General features: G+C 54.9%; 1 protein-coding gene across 5 annotated transcripts in view; it reads left to right on the forward strand.

Annotated features, from left to right (window-relative positions):
* The window catches only part of ZBTB46 (zinc finger and BTB domain containing 46), a 90,299-nt gene that overhangs the window by 19,744 nt on the left and 46,229 nt on the right, over window positions 1-24,326 (forward strand). For all 5 annotated transcript variants that reach the window (XM_008010661.3, XM_073005121.1, XM_008010653.3 and 2 more), the window contains exon 2: window positions 19,627-20,596. In XM_008010661.3, coding sequence (XP_008008852.2) covers window positions 19,660-20,596 — 937 coding nt within the window. In that variant the 5' untranslated portion in view covers window positions 19,627-19,659. The remainder of the gene's footprint in view (window positions 1-19,626; window positions 20,597-24,326) is intronic.

Consider the following 24,326-nt stretch of genomic DNA (forward strand, 5'->3'; position numbering starts at 1 on the left):
TAGCCAGGATGGTCTCAATCTCCTGACCTTGTGATCTGCCCCCCTCAGTCTCCCAAAGTGCTAGGATTACAGGCCTGAGCCACCTTGCCTGGCCTTGTGAAAAATTTTAATGTTAATTTTTTTATTTCAAGTTGATTTTCATTTAGTTTTTACTAAAAATGCAAATGTACTTTACCATTGCTTCTCTTTTTTTATGTAGGAAAAGTTGATGCAAATTTTGCCTGAATTTGGAGTTTTCCTATTAGTGAGAGTTTTGTTACAAAAACATCACCGCCTCTTTGGTGGGTCAGCACTAAAGCCTTGTTTCAATATTTGCAGGGTCAGTTCTTTTGAATATTTTAATGCTTCCCTGTTTGGAGTCAAGAGCTATTTTTACTTTAGTTTTTTTTTTCCCAGGCAAGTAGTTGGTCTGAACAATGTATGAGCCAGACCTGGTAGAAAAGTGGGAGGTGGTGAAATCGATGTGCTACTAAGTGACAGGGGCTGTGATTCCAATATTTTGACTCATGGCAGAGCTGGATGAAAGGGGTTTGTTCCTGCAGCATGGCTCACCTGCCCACTGTGTCCTGAATCCTCGTGTGGCAGAGAGTCAGACAGTCACAGCTCTCTTCTCAGCAGAGTAGAGCTCACCTGGCTGCAAGGTGAGCCGGCTGTCCTGTTGCCCAGCTCAGAGCTGACCCTCACACGTGCAGATCTCTGCTGGGCCTGGGGGTCAGGGTCAGCTGTCTGTGTCACCTGTGGGCCACCCCCTCTCTGCACCCCCTGAGATTTTCTCGCTCTCTGCGTTGCCCGTGGCCATGGGTACAGTGGGCTTCCTGGAAATACTTTCAGAGGAGGTGACAGTCGTATCCTGCCAGGGCCCCTGCTGCCCTTCGGAAGAACTTCCTTCTGCTTCTGGAAGTCAGAGCTGGGAGGCCTGGGGCTGTGGTGTCTTCTGTATGAGAGCTGGAGTGGGGCCAGGGAGAGGAAGGCTGCTTGACTCTTCTTCGGGGAGACCCGCCCTGTGGCGGCTCCGAGGTCCTGGTGGGCTGGTGGCTCACATCTTGTCCACCTGCTGTCGTCTCTTGCCCCTTGTGGGGCTCATGTCCATCCTGTGGGGTTCTGGGACCGACTTGCCCCTGTGGGCTGGGTGGGGGCGGGGGAGCTCATGCTCGTCCTGTGGGGTTCTGGGACCCAGACTTGCCCCTGTGGGCTGGGATGGGGGGGGGGGGGCTCATGCCTGTCCTGTGGGCTAGGCAGGGGGGCTCATGCCCATCCTGTGGGGTTCTAGGACTCAGACTCGCCCCTGTGGGCTGGGCGGCGGCAGGGGCTCATGCCCGTCCTGTGGGGTTCTGGGAACCAGACTCGCCCCTGTGGGCTGGGCGGGGGGAGGCTCATGCCCATCCTGTGGGGTTCTGGGACCCAGAGAGGCAGACTCTGCCTGCCTGTTGGGTTTGTGAAAAGTCAGAGAGGAGGATGGACGCCGGCTGGTGCCCTCCAGCCCTGCTGCTGGAGTTCCCGCAGGAGCAAGGAAAGGGAAACATAGATTGCTTTCATATTCACGCTGTGTTCACCTCCTGGGTGCTGATTCCCCGTGGAGTCGTCCTACCCTGCACCTGTGCTGGTGGGCATGCTCTCGGCATTTGTGTTTTATTTTTATTTTTTTGTTTTGTTTTTTGAGACAAGAGTCTCACTCTGTCGCCCAGACTGGAGTGCAGTGGCGTGATCTCGGCTCACTATAACCTCTGCCTCCTGTGTTCAAACGTTTCTCCTGCCTCAGCCTCCCTAGTAGTTGGGATTACAGGTGCACACTACCACGCCTGGCTAATTTTAGTATATTTAGAAAGACAAGGTTTTGTTATGTTGGTCAGGACGGTGTTGAACTCCTGATCTCAAGTGATCAGCCTGCCAAAGTGCTGGGATTGTTTGTGTTTTATAAATAATGACCTTGGTTTGTGAGGGAAAGCGGGGGTTTGGTGCCTATCCTGAGTGTGGTCGCCTCGTGTGAGCCTGCGTGGACATGGGCGGCTGGGCTTTCTGTTCTCATTTCTTCCTGTTAATTTCTGATAAACTTCTAAGCATCCACGTAACTGGCATTTTTAATGTTCCTGGAATTGGGTTTTGCTCAGTTTTAATACTTCATGGTTTTCTGGGCCATCTTTGAATTGTCAGGTGTTTGGGTCTTTTTCTGTTTGTCACTGTTAGCCATAGCAGTGCTAGGAACATCTTGGAACCAATTAGCTTTTTGGGTTATTTCCTTGGGGCAGAGTCTCAGAAGTGGGATTAGTCAAAGAGGCGGAGGCATCTACAGGCCTCATCCCCATGCTGCAGGCTCCTTCCAGGGCCACCCCACTCTGGGCCTCCTACGTCACGGACATCTTTGTCATGACTTGACGTTAATGGTTGCCAGTTTCATGTATTTAAGAGTTTTCTTTTTTTTTTTTTTTGAGATAGGGCCTTGCTGTGTCACCCAGGCTGGAGTGCAGTGGTGCGATCTTGGCTCACTCCAACCTCGACCTCCCAGCTCAAGGGATCCTCCCGCTTCATCCTCTGGAGTAGTGGGGGCTACAGGTGTGCACCACCACGGCCGGCTAATTTTTTCTACTTTTTGTAGAGACGGGGTCTCACCATGTTGCCCAGGCTGGTTTTGAACTTCTGGGCTCAAGCCATTTGCTTGTCGTGGCTTCCTCAGCTTTGGGATTCCAGGTATGGGCCACCAGGCCCGCCCAGCCTTGAAATCTTTTCTCACTGTCAAGCACGTGTCTTTTAAGTCTTTTCCAGAAATCTTTAAAATTTTATCGAGTTAAGCCACATTGGCCATCACACGGCTAACTTTGTGAGAAGAGGGGAGAGGAAGGGAGGCAGAGGGGCTCCTGCTGTCCCCCGGAGTCCTCTCCACCTGCTGGGCTCTGGCAGGTTTGCTGAGGATGGCGTGAGGGCGCTGCTATCTTCTGGGCTCAGGGCTCCTATGAGTTCCTGAGGACTGGACCCAGGGGTGGCCTTTGTTGCTCCCTTGGGCATAATATGGGGGGACACAGGTGAGATGTGGGGCCACCACCCCAGCAGGCCTGTGCCAAGCCCCAGGACCCCATTCTTGGAACAGACACGGCCATGAGGACTGGAAGCTCTGGGCAGGGCCCCCAGGGCTGCTGACCTTGGCCCTCTTGGCTTCCCCAAACCTGTACCTTTAGTGCCCATTTGGCCAAGCCCACGACGAAGTACCCCAGGCACTACGGTCCCTGCGAAGGGGAACGTGGAGAGCCCCTTGAGTGCCTCTGCAGCCCCAGAGCACCCAGCTGTCCTTGCCTGGGTGTCCCCAAGACTCTGAGACCTGGCAGCTCCCAGGTCTTACCTCATGAATCATGGAGTTTTCTTTTTTTTTTTTTTTTGGAGACAGAGTCTCACTCTGTCACCCAGGCTGGAGTGCAGTGGCGCAATCTTGGCTCACTGCAAGCTCTGCTTCCTGGGTTTACGCCATTCTCCTGCCTCAGCCTCCCGAGTAGCTGGGACTACTGGCGCCGCCACCACGCCCGGCTAATTTTTTGTATTTTTAGTAGAGACGGGGTTTCACCGTATTAGCCAGGATGGTCTCAATCTCCTGACCTCGTGATCCGCCCGCCTCGGCTTCCCAAAGTGCTGGGATTACAGGCGTGAGCCACCGCGCCCAGCGGAGTTTGATTTCTTCAGGTGGCATTGGAGCCTGTCCTGGCTTGAGTGCTTGACAGAGGAGGGCCTTCCCTGGGGAGGCTCTGTCTACTTCCCACCCACGCTGGAGGAGCTTGGGTCTCATGGGGAAGCAGGACTCGCTTAGGGGCGGGAGGTGACCCTGCCCTGGAGCCCAGGCCCTGCCCTAGGAGGAAGACTGGCCTCCCCCTGCCTCCCGCCGGGGCTGAGACTCCTTGTGGGTCCGGATGACCCGGTCCGTGACCCCCGCCCTGGCCCCGCTTCCGGCCCCACGCCCCACTGAAGCCCCGAGCTCTGTGGCCTCTGCCTTCCGGGCCCGGCCCTGCGCTCAGCCCCACGGGGCAAGGGCTGGGAAGGATGGCTTGACTGGCCTACAGGGTACAGGGGACCCCTGACGGGTTCATCGCTGGGGCCGCGGGGGCCTCCCTCCGTCTGTGCCGTGCGGATGTGGAGACTGAGGACTCCTTCGTCGAAGGCGACCGGGAGTGAAATCCAGTGGTCTGGGTGGGGTCCTTACCGCGCTGTCCGCGGGGTTTCCTCACTGCTCAGGCGGTTGCTGCTCATCCACGCCACCTCCCGTCGTCCGTTCAGCTTCCGCGGGCGTCCGCTGTGGGATTGGCCGTTCTGCTTCTGCAGGCGTCCCCTGTGGGAAGGGCCCTTCGGCTTCCGCAGGCGTCCCCTGTGGGATTGGCCGTTCGACTTCCGGAAGGTCTGTTCAGCTTCCGTGAGTGTCCCCTGTGGGAAGATCCGTTCGGCGTCCGCGGGCGTCCCCTGTGGGAAGGGCCCTTCGGCGTCCGCGGGCGTCCCCTGTGGGAAGGGCCGTTCTGCTTCCGCGGGCGTCCCCTGTGGGAAGGGCCCTTCGGCTTCCGCAGGCGTCCCCTGTGGGATTGGCCGTTCGACTTCCGGAAGGTCTGTTCAGCTTCCGTGAGTGTCCCCTGTGGGAAGATCCGTTCGGCGTCCGCGGGCGTCCCCTGTGGGAAGGGCCCTTCGGCGTCCGCGGGCGTCCCCTGTGGGAAGGGCCGTTCTGCTTCCGCGGGCGTCCCCTGTGGGAAGGGCCGTTCCGCTTCCGTGGGCGTCCCCTGTGGGAAGGGCCGTTCGGCTTCCGGAAGGTCTGTTCAGCTTCCATGAGTGTCCCCTGTGGGAAGGTCCTTTCGGCTTCCGTGGGCGTCCCCTGTGGGATTGGCCGTTCTGCTTCCGCGGGCGTCCCCTGTGGGAAGGGCCGTTCGGCTTCCGCGGGCATCCCCTGTGGGAAGGGCCGTTCCGCTTCCGTGGGCGTCCCCTGTGGGAAGGGCCGTTCGGCTTCCGGAAGGTCTGTTCAGCTTCCATGAGTGTCCCCTGTGGGAAGGTCCTTTCGGCTTCCGTGGGCGTCCCCTGTGGGAAGGGCCGTTCGGCTTCCGCGGGCGTCCCCTGTGGGAAGGGCCGTTCCGCTTCCGCGGGCGTCCCCTGTGGGAAGGGCCGTTCGGCTTCCGCGGGCGTCCCCTGTGGGAAGGGCCGTTCGGCTTCCGCGGGCGTCCCCTGTGGGAAGGGCCGTTCCGCTTCCGCGGGCGTCCCCTGTGGGAAGGGCCGTTCCGCTTCCGTGGGCGTCCCCTGTGGGAAGGGCCGTTCGGCTTCCGGAAGGTCCGTTCAGCTTCCGTGAGTGTCCCCTGTGGGAACGGCCTGCGCCGCACAAGGTGGGGACTTGGCACATGGCCTCGGAGGCTGGACACCGGGCGAGCCCCGCTCGGGGAGTGAGACCTGCTCGGAGGGGGAGCGAGCCCTGAGGCGGCGCCCGTAAGCCAGACCCGCTGCCTCGAACAGATGGGTGGCTTTGCTTGTTTTGGACTAGTACAACTTCTAAGCAAAAAGTAACTGGTTAGGGATTCCACCATATTGCTTGATGTAAACAGAGGCGGCAAAATGTTAAAAAATGGAGTAGCTGAAGGCCGGGCACGGTGGCTTAGCCTGTAATCCCAGCACTTTGGGAGGCCGAGGCGGGCGGATCACGAGGTCAGGAGATCGTCCTGACTAACACGGTGAAACCCCGTCTCTACTAAAAAAATACAAAAACATTAGCCAGGCGTGGTGGCTCATGCCTGTAATCCCAGCCTTCGAGAGGCTGAGGCAGGCAGATTGCTTGAGGCCAGGAGTTTAAGACCAGCCTGGCCAACATGGTGAAACCCCGTCCCTACTAAAAATACAAAAATTAGTCAAGTATGCTGATTGGCGCTTGCAGTCCGAGATACTGGGGAGGCTGAGGTGGGAGAATCACTTTAACTCGAGAGGTAGAAGTTGCAGTGAGCCAAGATGGCGCCACTGCACTCCAGCCTGGGCAACAGAGCCAGACCAAACTGACTCAAGAAGAAACAGAAAATCTGAATAGACCTGTAACAAATAAAGAATCAGTAGTCAAAAAACTTCCAATGAAAGAAAAGTTCAGAAACTTTCACTACAGTTATTGTACTTTTTTTTTTTTTTCTTGAGACGGAGCCTTGCTCTGTCACCCAAACTGGAGTGCAGTGGCGCTATTTCGGCTTTGGGAAATCCCACCACTTTGGGAGGCCGAGACGGGCGGATCACAAGGTCAGGAGATCGAGACCATCCTGGCTAACACAGTGAAACCCCGTCTCTACTAAAAATACAAAAAAATTAGTCAAGCGTGGAGGCGGGCGCCTGTAGTCCCAGCTACTCGGGAGGCTGAGGCAGGAGAATGGCGTGAACCCAGGGGGCGGAGCTTGTAGTGAGCCGAGATGGCGCCACTGCACTCCAGCCTGGGCGACAGAGCAAAGACTCCATCTCAAAAAAAAAAAAAAAAAAAAGCAAATTACAAAAAATTGGCCGAGCGTGGTGGCGGGCGCCTGCAGTCCCAGCTACTCGGGAGGCTTGAGGCAGGAGAATGGCGTGAACCGGGGAGGTGGAGGTTTTAGTGAGCCGAGGTTGCACCACTGCACTCCAGCCTGGGTGACAGAGCCAGACTCCATCTCAAGAAAAAAAAAAAGATTCCATCATATTCCTTGAGAGCATAGCGTTGCCTTTATTCTAAGCAGGTATTACAACTTTCTTATTTAAGTTCTACTTTTTTTTTTTGAAGTTACCATTTCAGGTCACAGTGTATATCAGATTTAAAATGTACACAAATAGTTTACTTGCCTTGTTAAGCTGATTAGCTTTGTTTCTGTTTTCTTTTTTTGTTGTTGTTGTTGAGATGAAGTTTCACTCTTGTTGCCCGGGCTGGAGTTCAGTGGCACGTTCTCGGTTCACTGCAGCCTCTGCCTCTCAGGTTCGAGCGATTTTCCTGCATCAGCTTCCTGAGTAGCTGGGATTCCAGGTGCCCGCCACCACGCCAGGCTAATTTTTTTATTTTTATTTTTAGTAGAGACAGGGTTTCACTATGTTGGCCAGGCCGGTCTCGAACTCCTGACCTCAGGTGATCTGCTTGCCTTGGCCTCCCAAAAGGCTGGGATTACAGGCGTGAGGCACCTTCCTCTGCCAGCTGATTAGCTTTGTAAGAAAATTACAGTATTTTTTAAAGTTGGGGCCAGGCATGGTGGCTCATGTTTATAATCTCAGCACTTTGGGAGGCAGAGGCGGGTGGAGCACTGAGGTCTGGAGTTCGAGACCAACTTGGCCAACATGGTGAAACCCTGTCTCTACTAAAAATAAAAAAAAATTAGCCGGGCATGATGGCGTACGCCTATAATCCCAGCTACTTGGGAGGCTGAGGCATGAGAATCGCTTGAACTCGGGAGGCAGAGGTTGCAGTGAGCTGAAGGTTGCAGTGAGCCGAGATTGCGCCACTGCCCTCCAACCTGGGTGACAGAGCAAGACTCTGCCTCAAAATAAAAGGAAAAAAAAAAGTTGATGCATGACTTTGTGTATTAGTTTCCTGGGGCTGCTGTGAAAAGTACCACCTGCTGGGCAGCTCACAGCAGCAGAGGCTTCTCCTCTCAGTTCCGGAGTCCAGTGCTGGAACTCGGGGCGTCTCAGGGCCACACTCCCTCTGGAGAATCCAGGCAGGGTCCTTCCTGCCTCTTCCAGCTCCTGGTGACTCCAGGCATCCTTTGGCTTGTGACTTCATCACTCCAGTCTCTGCCTGTGGTCACATGACCTCCTCTCCTCCCTGTGTCTTTTTTTTTTTTTTCTTTAGAGATGGGGGTCTCGCTCTGTCGCTCAGGCTGGAGCACAGTGGTGCAATCGGAGCTCACTGATTGCAGCCTTCAATTCCTGGGCTCAAATGATCCTGCCACCTCAGGCTTTCAGTGTGCTGCGATTAGAGGCGTGAGCCACCCTGCCCGGCTGCTGTTTCATTTTACCTTCTACCAGCACTTAGTACGAGACATTTTTGAAATACTGTAAGTCAGTATTGCAGATTTAATGTTCAAAAGGTACCATAGGCTGGGCGCGGTGGCTCATGCCTGTAATCCCAGCACTTTGGGAGGCCGAGGCGGGTGGGTCACGAGATCAAGAGATTGAGACCATCTTGGCCAATGTGGTGAAACCCCGTTTCTACTAAAAACACAAAAATTAGCCGGACGTGGTGGTACGTACCTGTAATGTTAGCCATTCGGGAGGCTGAGGCAGGAGAATCTATTGAACCCAGGAGGCGGAGGTTGCGGTGAGCTGAGGTCAGCCTGGCAACAGCGTGAGACTCCTTCTGAGGGGGAAAAAAAAAAAAAAAAGTCGTGTAGTTGTTTTTGTTGTTGTTTTTTTGAAACAGAGTCTCACTCTGTTGCCCAGGCTGGAGTGCAATGGTGCCACCTCAGCTTACTGCAACCTCCGCCTCCCAGGTTATAGTGATTCTCCTGCCTCGGCCTCCTGAGTAGCTGGGACTACAGGCGCCCCCCACCACGCATGGCTAATTTTTGTAATTTTGATAGAGATGGGGTTTCAACCATGTTGGCCAGGCTGGTCTCGATCTCTTGACCTGGTGATCCACCTGCCTTGGCCTCCCAAAGTGCTGGAATTACAAGCGTGAGCCACCGTGTCCGGCCTGGTACTATGGTTTTGTTGACCCCAAGTGTATGTGTTGGGACTATCCAGCATTGAGATGTGGTCCCTGGGCTGAGGGGAGGGCAGGGCAGTGTCAGGCAGTGAGGTGAGGTGTGTGCTGTCAGTGTAAGAACAGTAACACCCGGGAGGGCTTCCTGGAGGAGGAGGAGGCTGTGTCCATCAGCTGAGAGGGCTCGAGACCGCTGTTGTGATTCATGGCAGCATTCGCCTTTACAGATCTGACCTGTTCCAGTGTGTTGCTGGATGTCCCCTCCGCAACCCAAATGAGCAACTAGGAGCTCAGCTGCCCCAGCCCCCTCCTGGGGGCCCAGAACACCTCGTGTCCATCTTGGGCACCCCTGCCACCCTCACACATGGCCCGAGCCAGGCACTGCTCCAGGCTTCCCCTGCGTTTGACTGGTGGGCACCTGGCTGAAGCTGGAGGGATGCTGAGGCCTGGAGCTGCTGAGGTGGGAGCTGCTGAGGTGGGAGTGGAAGCCCCTCCATTCAGGGAGCCCACAGCCCACCGAGACCCTGGTGGCTAGGGCTGAGACAGGGCAGCACAGGGCAGTGAGAGGGGTTTGGAAAGGGGAAGTGTGCTGTGCTCTGGGGATGCCCGGCAGAGGGAAGTGACGTTATGTTGGTGCAGTGGCTCACGCCTGTCATCCCAGAGCTTTGAGAGGCCAGGGCGGCAGGTTCGCTTGAATCTAGGAATTCAAGACCAGCCTGGGCAATGCGAGGGAACCCTGTCTCTACACAACAAAAAAATTAGCCCGTGGGGTGGCATGCGCCTGTGGTCCCAGCTGCTCGGGGGGCTGAGGTGGGAGGATCCCTTGAGCCTGGGAGGTTGAGGCTGCCGTGAGCCGAGATTGCTCTGCTGCACTCCAGCCTGGGAGACAGAGTGAGACCCCATTACAAAAACAAAAAGAAGGAAGTGACGGTCGGCAGGTTCGGGAAGGCGGAGGCGGCAGCCTGGGCGTTGGAGCTGGAATGGAGGTGAAGGAACTGAAAGTGGCCAGCGGGCAGGGAGGGGCAGGGCTGGCAGGGCCGCCAACGGAGACCTGGGCAGCCCGGGGCCGCCAGACATGGCTTTGCATCTTCAGATGGTCACGTGGGGGCTGCCCTATGGAAAACCTCAAGTCCTCATTGCCAGCACCCACTTGCTCGCTGGAGATGACGTGGACAGTCTGGGGATGACGTGGACAGTCTGGGGATGACGTGGACAGTCTGGAGATGACGTGGACAGGACCACCTGTCTCGCTGTCGAAAGACGCCTCTGCTAATGTGTCTTGGAGAGTTTTCTAGTCAGGAGCTCACTTAAAAATTTTGAAATGCAACCACGAACAATGATAATATAACGTACGTGAAATTTCATTTGTGCAAGTTTCACAGAATTCATGTCCTAACCTTGATTTTTTCAGAAGAAGGTAAACCATGAACGCCTTGGTGTGAGGGGTGGTGCCTGGTCCCTGCTGGCGAGGCGCCCTGGGGAATGGTGCCCACGCCTGGTTCCTGCCGGGATGGCGCCCTGGGGGAGTGGGTTGGGGGGTTTCTTGGCGAGAGTGGGCAGAGCTGCCCGTAAACAAACGTGTTTCCTCCTGTTGGCGTCTGTGGTATCGCGCTCTTTGGTGGTAGGAACGGGGTGTCAGTGACCTGGGGCTGCCATGTCAAAGGGCCACAAAGGGAACATCTTAAACAACAGATATTTATTTCCCCCAGTCCCGGAGGCTGGAGGTCTGAGGTTCGGGCGTTGTCCTGCCGCGGTTCTGGGAGGGTGCTGGGGGTCTGAGGTTCGGGCGTCGGCCGTGGTTCCTGGGAGGGTGCTGGGGGGTCTGTTCCAGGCTTCTCTCCAGCCTCTGGCGGGGCCTCTGCTGCTGCCGCTTCCCGCCAGCCTGTGTCCAAATTTCTCCCCCTTTAAAGGGTACCCATCATACTGGATTAGGGGCCCCTAGTAACCTCATTTTTTTTTTTTTTTTTTTTTTTTGAGACAGGGTCTCACTCTGTCACCCAGGCTGGAGTGCAGTGGCGCGATCTCGGCTCACTGAAGCCTCCGCCTCCCAGTTCAAGTGATTTTCCTGCCTCAGCAGGAATCCCACTCCTGAGTAGCTAGGATTACAGACGTGTGCCACCGTGTCTGGCTAATATTTGTATTTTTAGCAGAGACGAGGGTTCACCATGTTGGCCAGGCTGGTCTCGAACTCCTGGCCTCAAGCAACCCACCCCCCTCGGCCTCCCAAAGTGCTGGGATTACAGGTGTGAACCACTGTGTCCAGCCCCAGCGACCTCATCTTAATTTAACTAATTGCATCTGCAACGACCTATTTCCAAATAAGATGGAATTCTGAAGTATGAGGGATTAGGACTTCAACATTAATTTGGGGGGCGGGGGCGGGGTGTTCAAACTGTAACAAATGGCAGCGAGGTCCTTGGATGGATGAGCACAGGATTATAGCTGAGGAAGAATATTTTTACAAAACTAAGCTTCTAATCCTTTACTGAGGCATAATTTACATGCAACAAATGGCACTTGTTTAACAAGTATAATTTGATGAGCTCGAACTCTTGGGTGGTGCTGCCAGTGGTTTTGGAGACACAGGCCCTCCCCATCATCCCAGGAGCTTCCTGCAGCCTCTCCCCACCTCCGAGCCCAGGCAGCCCCCGGCCGGCCGTCTGCCACTGTGGACTCACTTCTGTTGTCTAGAGTTTCCTATAAAGGGAATCACACACTCACCTTGGTGACTGTCTTCTCTTACTGAGCATAATTGTTACGGGATAATCCATGTGGTGTGGACGTGACCTGCATGGGGGATGGAAGGCTGAGCAAGGCCCAGGGCGCCGAGGCTGGGACAGAGCCCAGCAGCCCTTTCTTGTGCCTGAGCTGCCTCTGCGGTTTGGAAGCATCTCTGTGTTTACCTGCTCACCTGTTGATGCACGTTTGCACATTTGGGTTGTTCCCAAACCTTGGCTTTTCTGAGTGAAGCTCGTGTGAACGTTCGCGCACGAGTCTTTCTGGACGCGTGGTTTTGCTTCTCTGGCGAGTGCCACAGTTGTCGGGTCCTGTGCTGTTCAGCTTTGCTGAACTGTTTTCCACAGCGGCTGCACCGTTCCATGTGCCCCAGCAGCTGAGCAGGCTCCAGGTGCTCGCGTCCTGGAGGACACATGGTGTGGTCTTGCCTCTTAGTCCCGGCCACTCTCACGGGAGAGCTCACTGTGGTTCCGGGCGTACTTCCCCGATAGCTGGGGAAGCCTCTGTCTGTGTCTGCCTGCTGGTGTTTCTTCTTTGTGATGTGTCTGTTCAAAATGTTTTCGCATTAAAAAATTAGTTTCACCAGGCCACACAGTGGCTCGCGCCTGTAATCGCGGCACTTTGGGAGGCTGAGGTGGGAGGATCACCTGAGGCCAGGAGTTCGAGACCAGCCTGGCCAACATGGTGAAACCCTGTCCCTCCTAAAATTACAAAAATTAGCGGGGTGTGGTGGCGCACACCTGTAATCCCAACTTCCCCGGGAGGCTGAGGCACAAGAATCGCTTGAACCCAGGAGGTGGAGGTTGCTGTGAGCTGAGGTTGCACCACTGCACTCTAGCCTGGGCAACAGTGAGACGCCATCTAAAAGAAAAAAAAAAATTAGTTTCACCAGGCCACACGTGGTGGCTCATGCCTGTAGTTGCAGAACTTTGGAAGGCCGAGGCTGGTGGATGGCTTGAGTCCAGCAGTTTGAGACCAGCCTGGGCAACATGGTGAAACCCTGTCTCTAAGAAATTTAAAAAAAAAAAAAAAAAATTAGCTGAGTTTGGTGGTGTGCACCTGTGGTCCCAGCTACTCAGGAGGCTGAAGTGGGAGAATTGCTTGAGCCTGGGAGGTGGTGGAGGCTGCAGTGAGCCCTGATCATGCCACTGCGCTCCAGCCTGGGTGACTGAGTGACACCTTGTCCGAAAACAAAACAGTTTCACCAAAATAATTATGTAGAACAGTTCTTAGAGTAGCTGAGTTAAACTTGGTCAGGACAGATGGCTGTGGCCACCTCTGTCTTCCTCAGAGCACTCCTGGCCACTGGCAGTTTGATTCTAGAGCCAAGGGTGTCTTGCTTCCACTTTAAAATGGTGATTTATCTATTAATTACTTTTTTTTTAGACAGAGTCTCGCTCTGTTGCCCAGGCTGGAGATCATTGGTGCCATCTCGACTCACTGCACCCTCTGCCTCCCAGGCTCAAGTGATTCTCCCACCTCAGCCTCCTTAGGAGCTGGGACCACAGGTGCGCACAACCACGCCCAGCAAAAAAAATTTTTTTTTTTGAGACAGAGTCTCACTCTGTCGCCCCTGCTGGAGTGCAGTGGCACGATCTCGGCTCACTGCAACCTCCGCTTCCCAGGCTCAAGCGATTCTCCTGCCTCAGCCTCCTGAGTAGCTGGGATTACAGGTGCCTGCCATCACGCCCAGCTAATTTTTGTATTTTTAGTAGAGACGGGGTTTCACCATGTTGGCCAGGCTGGTCTCGAGCTCCTGACCTCAGGTAATCCACCCACCTCGGCCTCCCAAAGTGCTGAGATTACATGTGTGAGCCACCATGCCCAGCCAATGCCCAGCTAATTTTTGTACTTTTTGTAAAGACCAGGTTTCACCATGTTGCCCAGGCTGGACTTGAACCCCTGACCTCAAGTGATCCGCCTGCATTAGCCTCCCAAATTGTTGGGGTTATAGGCCTGAGCCACTGTGCCTGGCCTGTTAGATTACATTTTAAGCAGAATTTTATTTTCCTTTTTTTTTTATTATTATTATTGAGACTCACTCTTGTTGCCCAGGCTGGAGTGCAATGGTACGATCTCGGCTCACTGCAACCTCTGCCTCCCGGGTTCAAGTGATTCTCCTGCCTCAGCCTCCCGAGTAGCTGGGATTACAGGCACCTGCCACCATGTCCTGATAATGTTTGTATTTTAGTAGAGATGGGATTTCACCATGTTGGCCAGGCGGGTCTCGAACTCCTGACCTCAGGTGATCCGCCCGCCTCGGCCTCCCAAAGTGCCAGGATGGCAGGTGTGAGCCACCACACTGGGCCGTAAGCAAAATTTTAAATGAAAGATTTAAATGGAGCCTAATGGAAATGCAGGTTTCAAGTCAGAGGCAAAACAGAGAGATCAAGTGTGAATGTGGTAAAACAGTGTGAGTTGATGTTTGATGTTTGAGAGGGTCCTTCATGCCGGCTGAGTTGTTTGGAATTCGACCCAGGGACGGGCCCTGGGGGAGGAGCCAGAGGCCAGGGATGCCGCGTGCCAGGCGCTGCCAGCAGGGGGCACCCAAAGCATCCCGCCCTCCCCGTCTCATGCCACCGCCTGAATCACACCTGCTGTTTTACATTTTTATTAGAACAAACAGCCTTCCCAGCAAAGCTCCTTAGGGACGAAGGGAAAAATAACCCCACTCTGTGCCCTAAATTAATACTTTGAACACACAGTGCAGCAAATGGAGTGTGTTCATCGTGGTCTTCAGATTTCCTGGCTCTGCGTCCTGCGAAACGGGATCTATCCAGGCTGTGACCAGGGCACATTCGTCCTCACATGAGAGGCTGGAGTGAGTGGGAAGTGTGTGTCCTCAACAGCAGTGTGCCTGTTCAGTCCTCAGAGGCGCTCATGACGGACACTCGTCACCTTCTGGAGTCTGCTGGAGAGAGGATTTGGGATGGGCACTGCCACTTCCAAGATGGCCCTAGAGGCTGGGAAGGTCCCTCTTCCTCCGCTCCAGCTGACCCAGGGAGGAGGAGGCTAGAAGCCACGTCTGGCGGAGCCTGTTTGCCGGTGGTGGTTCTGCTGGAGACAGGCGCATGACCTTGCTCCCCGGACCCCAGGGAGGGTTGGCAGACCTCGTGCCAGCACAGGATGGCACGATGGGTGGGAGCACCCAGGCTTTGGAGCTGGAAGCACAGGTTTGCTGTTGAATCCCTCCTGGCTGTGCTGGTTTTGAGGCCCTCAGTTCCTTAGCGTGCACTGTGGAGAACACCTCCCCCTCTCCTGGTGGCTGTTGGGGTTTGAAATGGCCCCCAAAAGCACAGCCTGCTGGTGCATTGCCTGCCTGGCAGGACAGGCCCCATGCAGCCCCCATCGCTGCCTGCACAATGTAACTGTGGGCAGCGTCCTGTGCACCTGGGGCGGAGCCTGCACGGTGTAACTGCCCAGTGCCACTGCCCAGTGGCCTGTGCACCTGGGGCGGAGCCTGCACGGTGTAACTGCCCAGCGCCACTGCCCAGTGGCCTGTGTACCTGGGGCGGAGCCCGCACAGTGTAACTGTGGGCAGCGTCCTGTGCACCTGGGGCGGAGCCTGCACGGTGTAACTGCCCAGTGCCACTGCCCAGTGGCCTGTGCACCTGGGGCGGAGCCTGCACGGTGTAACTGCCCAGCGCCACTGCCCAGTGGCCTGTGTACCTGGGGCGGAGCCTGCACGGTGTAACTGCCCAGCGGCCTGTGTATCTGGTTATCCGTGGTTGGGGCGGAGCCATGCATGGCTTTGTGCCTCTAGCACCTGCACGGTGGCGCGGCTTGCGAGTTTGGAGCTTCAGGTTGTTGTGGTCACCAGAGTGGTTATGCTGATGCCCGTTTCATAAGCGATTCTCTTTGAAGGGAAGGATCTTGAGATTCGTGACGTATAAGTAAAGCAAATACCAAGAAGCCTCAGAAAAAACTGAGGTGGCCTTTGGAGGAGACAGCAGAGGCGGCATCACTCTGAGGGTCTAGGGTAGCCTGACATCAGTGCAGCTGCAGACGCCCCTTGGACCCTGCAGCCCACAGCACCCACTCTTTGGAGACTTGACACCTGTGCCCCAGTGTGGATCGGGAGCTCCTCTCTGAAGGGGCACCTCACACATGGGGGTTGCCACACGGGGGCCTGAGATGTACCAAATGCCTGTGAGCCTGTGCAGCAGCCACAGGTGTGCCCAGCAAACAGGTGTGTGTTCTGTGGAAGCAGCTGTCTGCCCACAGCTGTGCCCTGTGAACAGGGGTGTGTCTTGTGGTCAGGTGTGTCCATTAGATGGTAGACTCCTCCAGGCTGGGGCAGATGCGTCCCACACAGAATATAGGTTGCGAGCTCGAGGCCCTGAGTGGCCCCGGGTGCTTCTGTTTTGGGGTTTGCAGCTGCTCTTCTACTACAGTGGGGTTGATGTGGCCCCATGAGCAGATTTCTGATGCTGAGGGATTATCAAATTTGAAATGTAAATTCAAGTATTCTCCCAGAACTTCCCTGTTCTGGACTTAGAGAGATTATGTGTATTCTTAATACTTCCGTAGCTGACTCATCTCTTTTGAAGATGATCGATTTTGTCAGGGTGTGGTGGTTCACGCCTGTAATTCTAGTGCTTTGGGAAGCGGAGGTGGGAAGATCGCTTGAGCCCAAGAGTTTGAGACCAGCCTGGGCAACACAGCAAGACTCCTGTCACTACAAGAAATGAAAAAGTTGGCTGGGCGCGGTGGCTCAAGCCTGTAATCCCAGCACTTTGGGAGGCCGAGACGGGTGGATCACGAGGTCAGGAGATCGAGACCATCCTGGCTAACACGGTGAAACCCCGTCTCTACTAAAAAAATACAAAAAACTAGCCAGGCGAGGTGGCGCCTGTAGTCCCAGCTACTCAGGAGGCTGAGGCAGGAGAATGGCGTAAACCCGGGAGGCGGAGCTTGCAGTGAGCTGAGATTCAGCCACAGCACTCGAGCCTGGGCGACAGAGCCAGACTCCGTCTCAAAAAAAAAAAAAAAAAAAAAAAAAAAAAAAAAAAAAAGAAAAAGTTAGCCAGGCATCGGGGTGCGTGCCTGTGGTCCCAGCTCCTCTGGTGGCTGAGGCAAGAGGATTGCTGGAGCCCAGGAGTTGGAGGCTGCCGTGAGCCGAGATTGTGCCACTGCAAGATGGTTACTTTTTTCCTTTTAGTGAACAGATAACTTTTTTCCCAAATGAAAATGTTATTGTTTTTTTAACGATAAAATCTCTGAGTATATAACTGATTTTAAGCTGCTCTGGTTGAATAATAATGCATTTCAGAACTTTTGATTTAAGTTGAACTTATGTAGAAGTGTGAACGTTGTGCAGCAGCCGCTGCTTCTGTAAAATCTCTGGCATTTTTTTTTCTTTTCATTGTTCTCCTTAATTCTTAAAGGCTCTGTTTTCCTGATGAATGAAGAGATTTTATTCATGTAGGAAATTAAATATGATCGTTCAGCTTCCTAGCGTGAATACAGGGTGCCTGGAGCTTTTGATGGTTCCCATCGCGTGGCCCAGAGCCAGGTGTCACTTGTGGACCCCCCAGCTTCGGGACTGAATGGTTGTTTTCCTGGGTTTGAAGTGTGTTTTGGTCACTTGCCTGATGCCTAATTAATCCAGGTGAAGCTGCGCCTGGTGGGGCACCTGCTGCCCTGCTCTCCCCAAACCCCTGGGCCTGCCCCGCCCTCCTGGGGCTCCGAGATGCCCTCCAGTCGAGAACCACCGTGCGGCCTCAGCACATGACCTCCTCCCCACAGCCTTCTCCGAACGTTTTGTCTGCCCCTTGTTCTGCTGCTCGCACCCACACGCGTTTGCCTCCAGCCCTCAAGCCCGGAGCCAGTGTGGGGCAGGATGGGGCCTTTGTTCTCTGCCAGCGTTGAGGCAGCTGGAGTCAGGCGGGGGCCTGGTCTTGGTGTCACGGGGGCTGGAGACCCTGCCTGTAATGGTCAGCGGTCACCGCCGTCACAGCCCTCGTGCCCCGTGGGGAGGAGGCGAAGGGGAGGCTGGGTCCGGTCTTCTGCAGTGCGTCTCCCAGCAGGCAACACCAGCTGTGGGGCCTGGCGACCCTGCACCATCCAAGGAGGGGATGGCCCCGGACCCTGAAGGCAGAGCTTTCTACCTCATCTTCCCAGCCTGTGAAATGGGAGAATAATTACTTTCCTCAGGACATTTTAGGCTGGGCACAGTGGCTCACGCCTATAATCCCAGCACTGTGAGAGGCTGAGGCGGGTGGATCATCTGAGGTCAGGAGTTTGAGACCAGCCTGGCCAAAATGGTGAAACCTCCTCTCTCCTAAAATTACAAAAAAATCAGCCAGGCGTGGTGGCAGGTGCCTGTAATCCCAGCTATTCGGGAGACTGAGGGAGGAGAACCGCTTGAGTCCGGGAGGTGGAGGTTGCTGTGAGCCGAGATCAAACCACTGTACTCCAGCCTGGGTGACAGAGCGAGACTCTGTCTCAAAACAAAACAAAAAAGGTATTTTAAGGATTATTTCTGATGATGTTTGAAAATACTCTGTTGGTCAGGCGCAGTGGCTCAAGCCTGTAATCCCAGCACTTTGGGGGGCCAAGGTGGGTGGATCATGAGGTCAGGAGATCGAGACCATCCTGGCTAACAGGGTGAAACCCCACCTCTGCTAAGAAATACAAAAATTAGTCGGGCATGGTAGCGGCGCCTGTAGTCCCAACTACTTGGGAGGCTGAGGTGGGAGAATCATGTGAACCTGGGAGGCTGAGGTTGCAGTGAGCCAAGACTGCGCCACTGCACTCCAGCCTGGGCAACAGAGTGAGACTCCATCTCAAAATAAATAATAATAATAAAAAGAAAATGAAAAGATTCTGTCATGACTAAGGGAAGGTCGTAACAAGTCGGAGCATAGGAGCGCTTGATACAAAACTGCCGATCCCCCGGTTCCGGCCCGGTCCCCCATGAGGGCTGCGTGTGGGGGCTCCTTGCAGAAAGGACATGGAATATTCCAGTGTTTGCTTAGTTTTCTCCTATTAAACACATTTAGCGTTTCAGGTGAGTCCTGCTTGACTCATCAGCTGGAAAATGGAGTTTGTAACAGGAGAGACCCAACCACTGTTTCCTTCCCAGGCAGGGCTGTGGGGTGAGCGTGTCCCCTTGTGATTCGTCTGTAAGTTCTAGCCCCCTAGGACCTCATAATGTGACCTTATTGGAAACAGAGTCACTGTGGATGTGATTAAGATGAGGCCATGGGGCTGGACCCTACTCCCTGACGACCAGCGTCCTTGTGAAAGGGCGACATTTGGACACAGACACGCACCCCGGGAGAAGCTGTGTTGAGATGGAGGCAGAGCTTGTGCGATGCGTCCTCAGAACGCCGGCTCGGGGAGGGGCTGGAACAGGCACCCCCAGCTCGGCTGACATCCTGATTCTGGACCTGAGAATAAGTTTCTGTTGTTTAAACCTCCTAGGCGATGGCCCCTTGTTAGAGTGGCCCCAGCAGACGAGAACAGGCTGAGGACTCACATCCCTGAGTCTAAGGAGAGACAGGAGAGACTCTGGGGCAGGGTGCACCCGATTCAGAAACGATTCCGCGTCTCCCGTGACTCTGTGAGGCAGGGCTGTCTTCTGATGAGGGGTACCCAGAGACCGTAGTCATGTCTCAGACGTCCGGGGTGCTGGCATCCTCAAGGCCTGAGCTCCCTCTAGCCCTGTCCCGGTGCTGGGCATCGACCCAGCCCTAAGCCAGGAAGCCTCCCTCTTCCGGAATACTTGAGCTGGTTTGAGCTCAGAGTTTTGGAAACTTTCAGGACTAAGGCTATGAATGCTTTAAATCCTTATTCTGTGGGGTTTTTGTGTAGAAAGTTTTATTCTTTTTTCTTAAGAATGTTTCTTCAAGCGTGAGGGATGGCCACAGTGTGGGCCATTTAACCGACTTCTTAGTTTGGGTAAGAGTTGCTTCAGCCATGGTTGGGTGTTTTCATCGTTTCTGGGATATGTGAGTTGCTGTGTGTGGGATTCTGTTCAGAATCCCATTAGCCTCCAGCACGGAAACGCATGGCAGACGTCCCACCCTGGACGCACTGGTGCCCTCCGGCGTTTGCTGCTGTTTCAGGAAGAGACACAGGCCGCCTGCTGCACACCTGTGGGTGGGCTCTCCGGTGGGTCCTTCTCCCACTGGCCATGCTCTGTGCCGCATGGCCCTCCTCCCGCCCCCTGCCGGGCGTCTCCCGGGCTGCCTCTCACGGCCTCTGCCTGTGCTGAGCTTGGGTAACTCTTGTTCTTACCTCCACAGAGTCTGTAAAAGAGGCGACACCAGGGCTTCCAAATGAACAACCGAAAGGAAGATATGGAAATCGCGTCCCACTACCGGCACCTGCTGCGGGAGCTCAACGAGCAGAGGCAGCACGGTGTCCTGTGCGACGTCTGTGTGGTCGTGGAGGGCAAGGTCTTCAAGGCACACAAGAACGTCCTGCTGGGCAGCAGCCGTTACTTCAAGACACTCTACTGCCAGGTGCAGAAGACGTCGGAGCAGGCCACGGTCACGCACCTGGACATCGTCACGGCCCAGGGCTTCAAGGCCATCATCGACTTCATGTACTCCGCACACCTGGCGCTCACCAGCAGGAACGTCATCGAGGTGATGTCAGCCGCCAGCTTCCTGCAGATGACGGACATCGTGCAGGCGTGCCATGACTTCATCAAGGCTGCACTGGACATCAGCATCAAGTCGGACGCCTCAGACGAGCTTGCGGAGTTTGAGATCGGCGCCTCGTCCAGCAGCAGCACGGAAGCTCTCATCTCGGCCGTGATGGCCGGGAGGAGCATCTCCCCATGGCTGGCACGGCGAACGAGTCCTGCCAATTCTTCTGGAGACTCGGCCATCGCCAGCTGTCACGACGGAGGGAGCAGCTACGGCAAAGAGGATCAGGAGCCCAAGGCCGACGGCCCCGATGACGTTTCTTCGCAGTCTCTGTGGCCCGGAGACGTGGGCTACGGGCCTCTGCGCATCAAGGAAGAACAGGTTTCACCGTCCCAGTACGGAGGGAGTGAGCTGCCTTCTGCCAAGGACGGGGCAGTGCAGAACTCCTTCTCGGAGCAGAGTGCTGGCGATGCCTGGCAGCCCACGGGCCGAAGGAAGAATCGGAAAAACAAAGAGACCGTCCGGCACATCACACAGCAGGTGGAAGATGACAGCCGGGCCGGCTCCCCGGTGCCGTCCTTCCTGCCGACGTCGGGGTGGCCATTCAGCAGCCGAGACTCAAGTAAGCCTTTCGCTTGTTACAGGGGCTCAGCTGCCCCCGTGTGTCCAGGCCTCACGGCTGTGCGCTGTGGCAATGCAGTGACACATGTCCAGGCTCACATTGGTGGCTTCCTAGGGTCACTTCCTTTTACAGGAAATTGTGACCACAGGGAATGCAGCCAATGCATCTCAAAGGCCAGGGCATTGCCAGGGTCCTCGGAGACCCAGTGTATCTGTCCTCATCAGCACAGCCCTGGTGTCACCCACACACAGGGGCTGCCTGGGCTGGGCTCCTCCGAAGCCAAAGGGATATGAGCCGGGGGGTGGGTGATACCAGGAGGGGACCCCTCAGCCCTGGTGAGGGCGTGGCCTGCAGGGTCTGCTTCCCCTGGCCTGTGGGACCCTCCCGTGAGCCCTAACTGGGGTAATTCAACTGGCCGCTTGCCAGGGGTGGCCTTCAGCTCCAGGCTTTTCATCCCGAGACTTCTGCCTTTGGTCACTGTTGGTGTAGTGAATGTTAAATGGAAACACTATATGAATGTACTTTGTCCTTCGTGCCTTAGCTTTGTCCTTGACCTGGGGACCTGAGATGTTACAGCCACGAAGCAGCCTTTCCCGGCAGGTGGATTTTGTATTCGCTAACACTTGTGGGTTCTGCCTGTTTAAGCCAACAGACTGGGTTTATTTCCTTGGTTTTCTTTTCTTTTCTCTTTTCTTTTTTTTTTTTTTGGAGACAGTCTCACCCTGTTGCCCAGGCTGGAGTGCAGTGGTGTGATCTCGGCTCACTGCAACCTCTGTCTCCTGGATTCAGGTGATTCTCCTGCCACAGCCTCTGAGTAGGTGGGATCACAGGCATGTGCCACCACGCCTGGCTAGACTGATTTTTGTATTTTCAGTAGAGACGGGGTTTCACCATGTTGGTCAGGCTGATCTCGAACTCCTGACCTCAGGTGATCTGCCCTCTCCATGGCCTCCCAAAGTGCTGGGATTACAGGTGTGAGCCACTGTGCCTGGCTGATGTTTTTTTCTTACACTGCATGATACAGGGTCCCCCCTTGGGTTCTGCCTATTACCTACTGCAAAGGGGCTCTGAGCTTAGCTTTGTTGGAGCGGGATGTCACCACCTGAATGGCTGTCCCTTATGTGTCTTCCAGATTTGTAAATAATATATTAAATGTTTGCTGAATACTGGCCACTATTCCTGGTGCTGGGCATGTAATATTAATCATAATTGTGGGGATTTAGCCTCTGCTCTTTTCCCCAGGCTGTGGCCCAAGTCAAGGAAAGGTGTTTGGAGTTGGGTGTGGTGTTACCTATTCCTGTAGTTCGGCTACTCCGAAGGCTGGGGCAGGAGGATGGCTTGAGCCCAGGAGGTCCAGGCTGCGGTGAGCCGTGATCATGCCGCTACCTTCCAGCCTGGGCGACAGAGCCAGACCTTGTCTCTTTTTTTTTTTTTTTTTGAGTTAGAGTCTTGCTCATCGCCCAGGCTGGAGTGCAGTGGCGCGATCTCAGCTCACTGCAAGCTCTGCCTTCCGGGTTCACGCCATTCTCCTGTCTCACCCTCCTGAGTAGCTGGGACTACAGGCGCCCGCCACCACTCCCGGCTAATTTTTTGTATTTTTAGCAGAGATGGGGTTTCACTGTGTTAGCCAGGATGGTCTCGATCTCCTGACCTCGTGATCTGCCCGCCTTGGCCTCCCAAAGTGCTGGGATTACAGGCGTGAGCCACCGCGCCCGGCCCAGACCCTGTCTCTTAAAAACAGGAGGAATGGAGGCATCCTACCAGGTGCTGCCCGTGGAGAGGCTCCTCCAGGATGAAGCCTGGAAATGAACGTGGGAGGGCGTGAGCGGACAAAGGATGAAAGACAGCAAGCCGCAGGGTGGGAGGCCCTGAAAAATGTCTCAGATGCCGAGTGTGTGGGTGGCGTGGTGGGAGACGCTGCCTGCTCCCCTGGCTGGAGGGCTTCCTGGGCAGGGTGAGTGTGGCCCCTTCTCCTGACCCTTGTTCCTCTCCGTCACTGAGAGATCTCCAAGAGCTGGGAGTGAAGGCAGCTCGACATACGTTAACTTTTATCATTGTGGTAGAATATACACAGTGTAAACCTTACCATTTTAACCATTTTCAAATGTACATTTCACTGGCATTAAGTGAAGTCATGCATTGCTTGATGACAGGGATAGGTTCCAAGAAATGCATCGTTAGGCGATTCTGTTGCTCTGGGAGCGCCATGGGGCGCCCGTCACAGAACTAGAAAGTGCAGCCAGTTACACACCCAGCACCAACCCGCCAGAGTGTTAGTTACCGTGCTGAGCACTGCGGGCAGCTGTGACACCATGGGAAGTGTTTGTGTGTCTAAACATAGAAAGGGTGCTGTAAAAATAGGGTATAAAAGATAACGACGTGCCTGGGTAGGGCACCTGCCATGCACGGAGCTTGCTGGACTGCAAGTTGCTCTGGGTGAGCGAGTGGTGAGTGAACATGAAGGCTGAGAACAGGACTGTGCACTGCTGCAGACTTTATAAACGCCTGGCGTGTCGTACCCTAAACTGAGTTTTCTAAGTTGTGCTAGGACACTGCGACGGCTATGACGTCACCAGGTGACAGGAATTTCCTGGCTGCGTTCTAATCTACGGGACCATGGTGGTTATCTGTGTTCTGTCCCTGACGGAAATGCCCTTCTGTGGCGCATGAAATTGTGCATCATGACTTTTCCATCATCCCAGAGGGAAACTGTATCCGTCATAGCGTACCTTTCTCTCCCCTCTGTGCCTCTACCCCACCTGCGAGTAAATGCTGTTCTGCTTTGACACAATGTAGCTTTTATTCATTCTCATCTCAGTTGTTGCTGTGTGTCCTGCGCTGAGCTATGAGAACCCAGGATGTTCAATGAAAGTTGGTGGCCATGTGCAGTAGCTCAGGCCCGAAATCCCTTTTGGAGGCACTTTGGGAGGCCGAGGCAGGCAGATCCCTTGAGGCTGGGAGTTTGGGACTATCCTGGGCAGAGTGGTGAAATCCCATCTCTAATACAAAAGTTATCTGAGGCCAGGCGCGGTGGCTCAAGCCTGTAATCCCAGCACTTTGGGAGGCCGAGGTGGGTGGATCACAAGGTCAGGAGATCGAGACCATCCTGGTTAACATGGTGAAAGCACATCTCTACTAAATATACAAAAATTAGCCGGGCGTGGTGGCGGATGCCTGTAGTCCCTACTGCTCAGGAAGCTGAGGCAGGAGAATCGCTTGAACCAGGGAGTCAGAGGTTGCAGTGAGCCGAGATCGCACCACTGCTCTCCAGCCTAGGTAACAGAGTGAGACCCTGTCTCAAAAAAAAAAAGAAAAAAAAAAAACCCAAACAAACAAAAAACACAGCAGTTGGTTTAACTCAGCCTGAGGCTGAGTTGTGCTCCATCGTGAGGCTGTCCTGGGTACTGCAGGATGTTAGCAGCAGCCCTGGCCTCCACCCACAGATGCCAGGAGCACCTGCCTTTGGGTTCCCGTTGGTACAACTGAAAATGTCTCCAGACATTACCAGTTGGGAAAGTCATTTCTCTCTGTGCTGCGTACATGGGGAGCGTGTACAGGCAGCAGGCCAGGGCCAGTGGCCTTTCCATCTGCTCGTGACTGTTTATAATCTTCCACTAACTCCAACTAAAACCGGGGAGGCAGTGGTCCCTGGCAAGAGACCCAGCTTTGGGGGGCGTATTCTGATGTTTACAGATGCACTGCAGGGTCCGTCGTCAGCACAGTGAGGCCC

This window comes from Chlorocebus sabaeus, chromosome 2 (assembly GCF_047675955.1).
Source record: "Chlorocebus sabaeus isolate Y175 chromosome 2, mChlSab1.0.hap1, whole genome shotgun sequence".
Classification (NCBI taxonomy): Eukaryota; Metazoa; Chordata; class Mammalia; order Primates; family Cercopithecidae; genus Chlorocebus; species Chlorocebus sabaeus.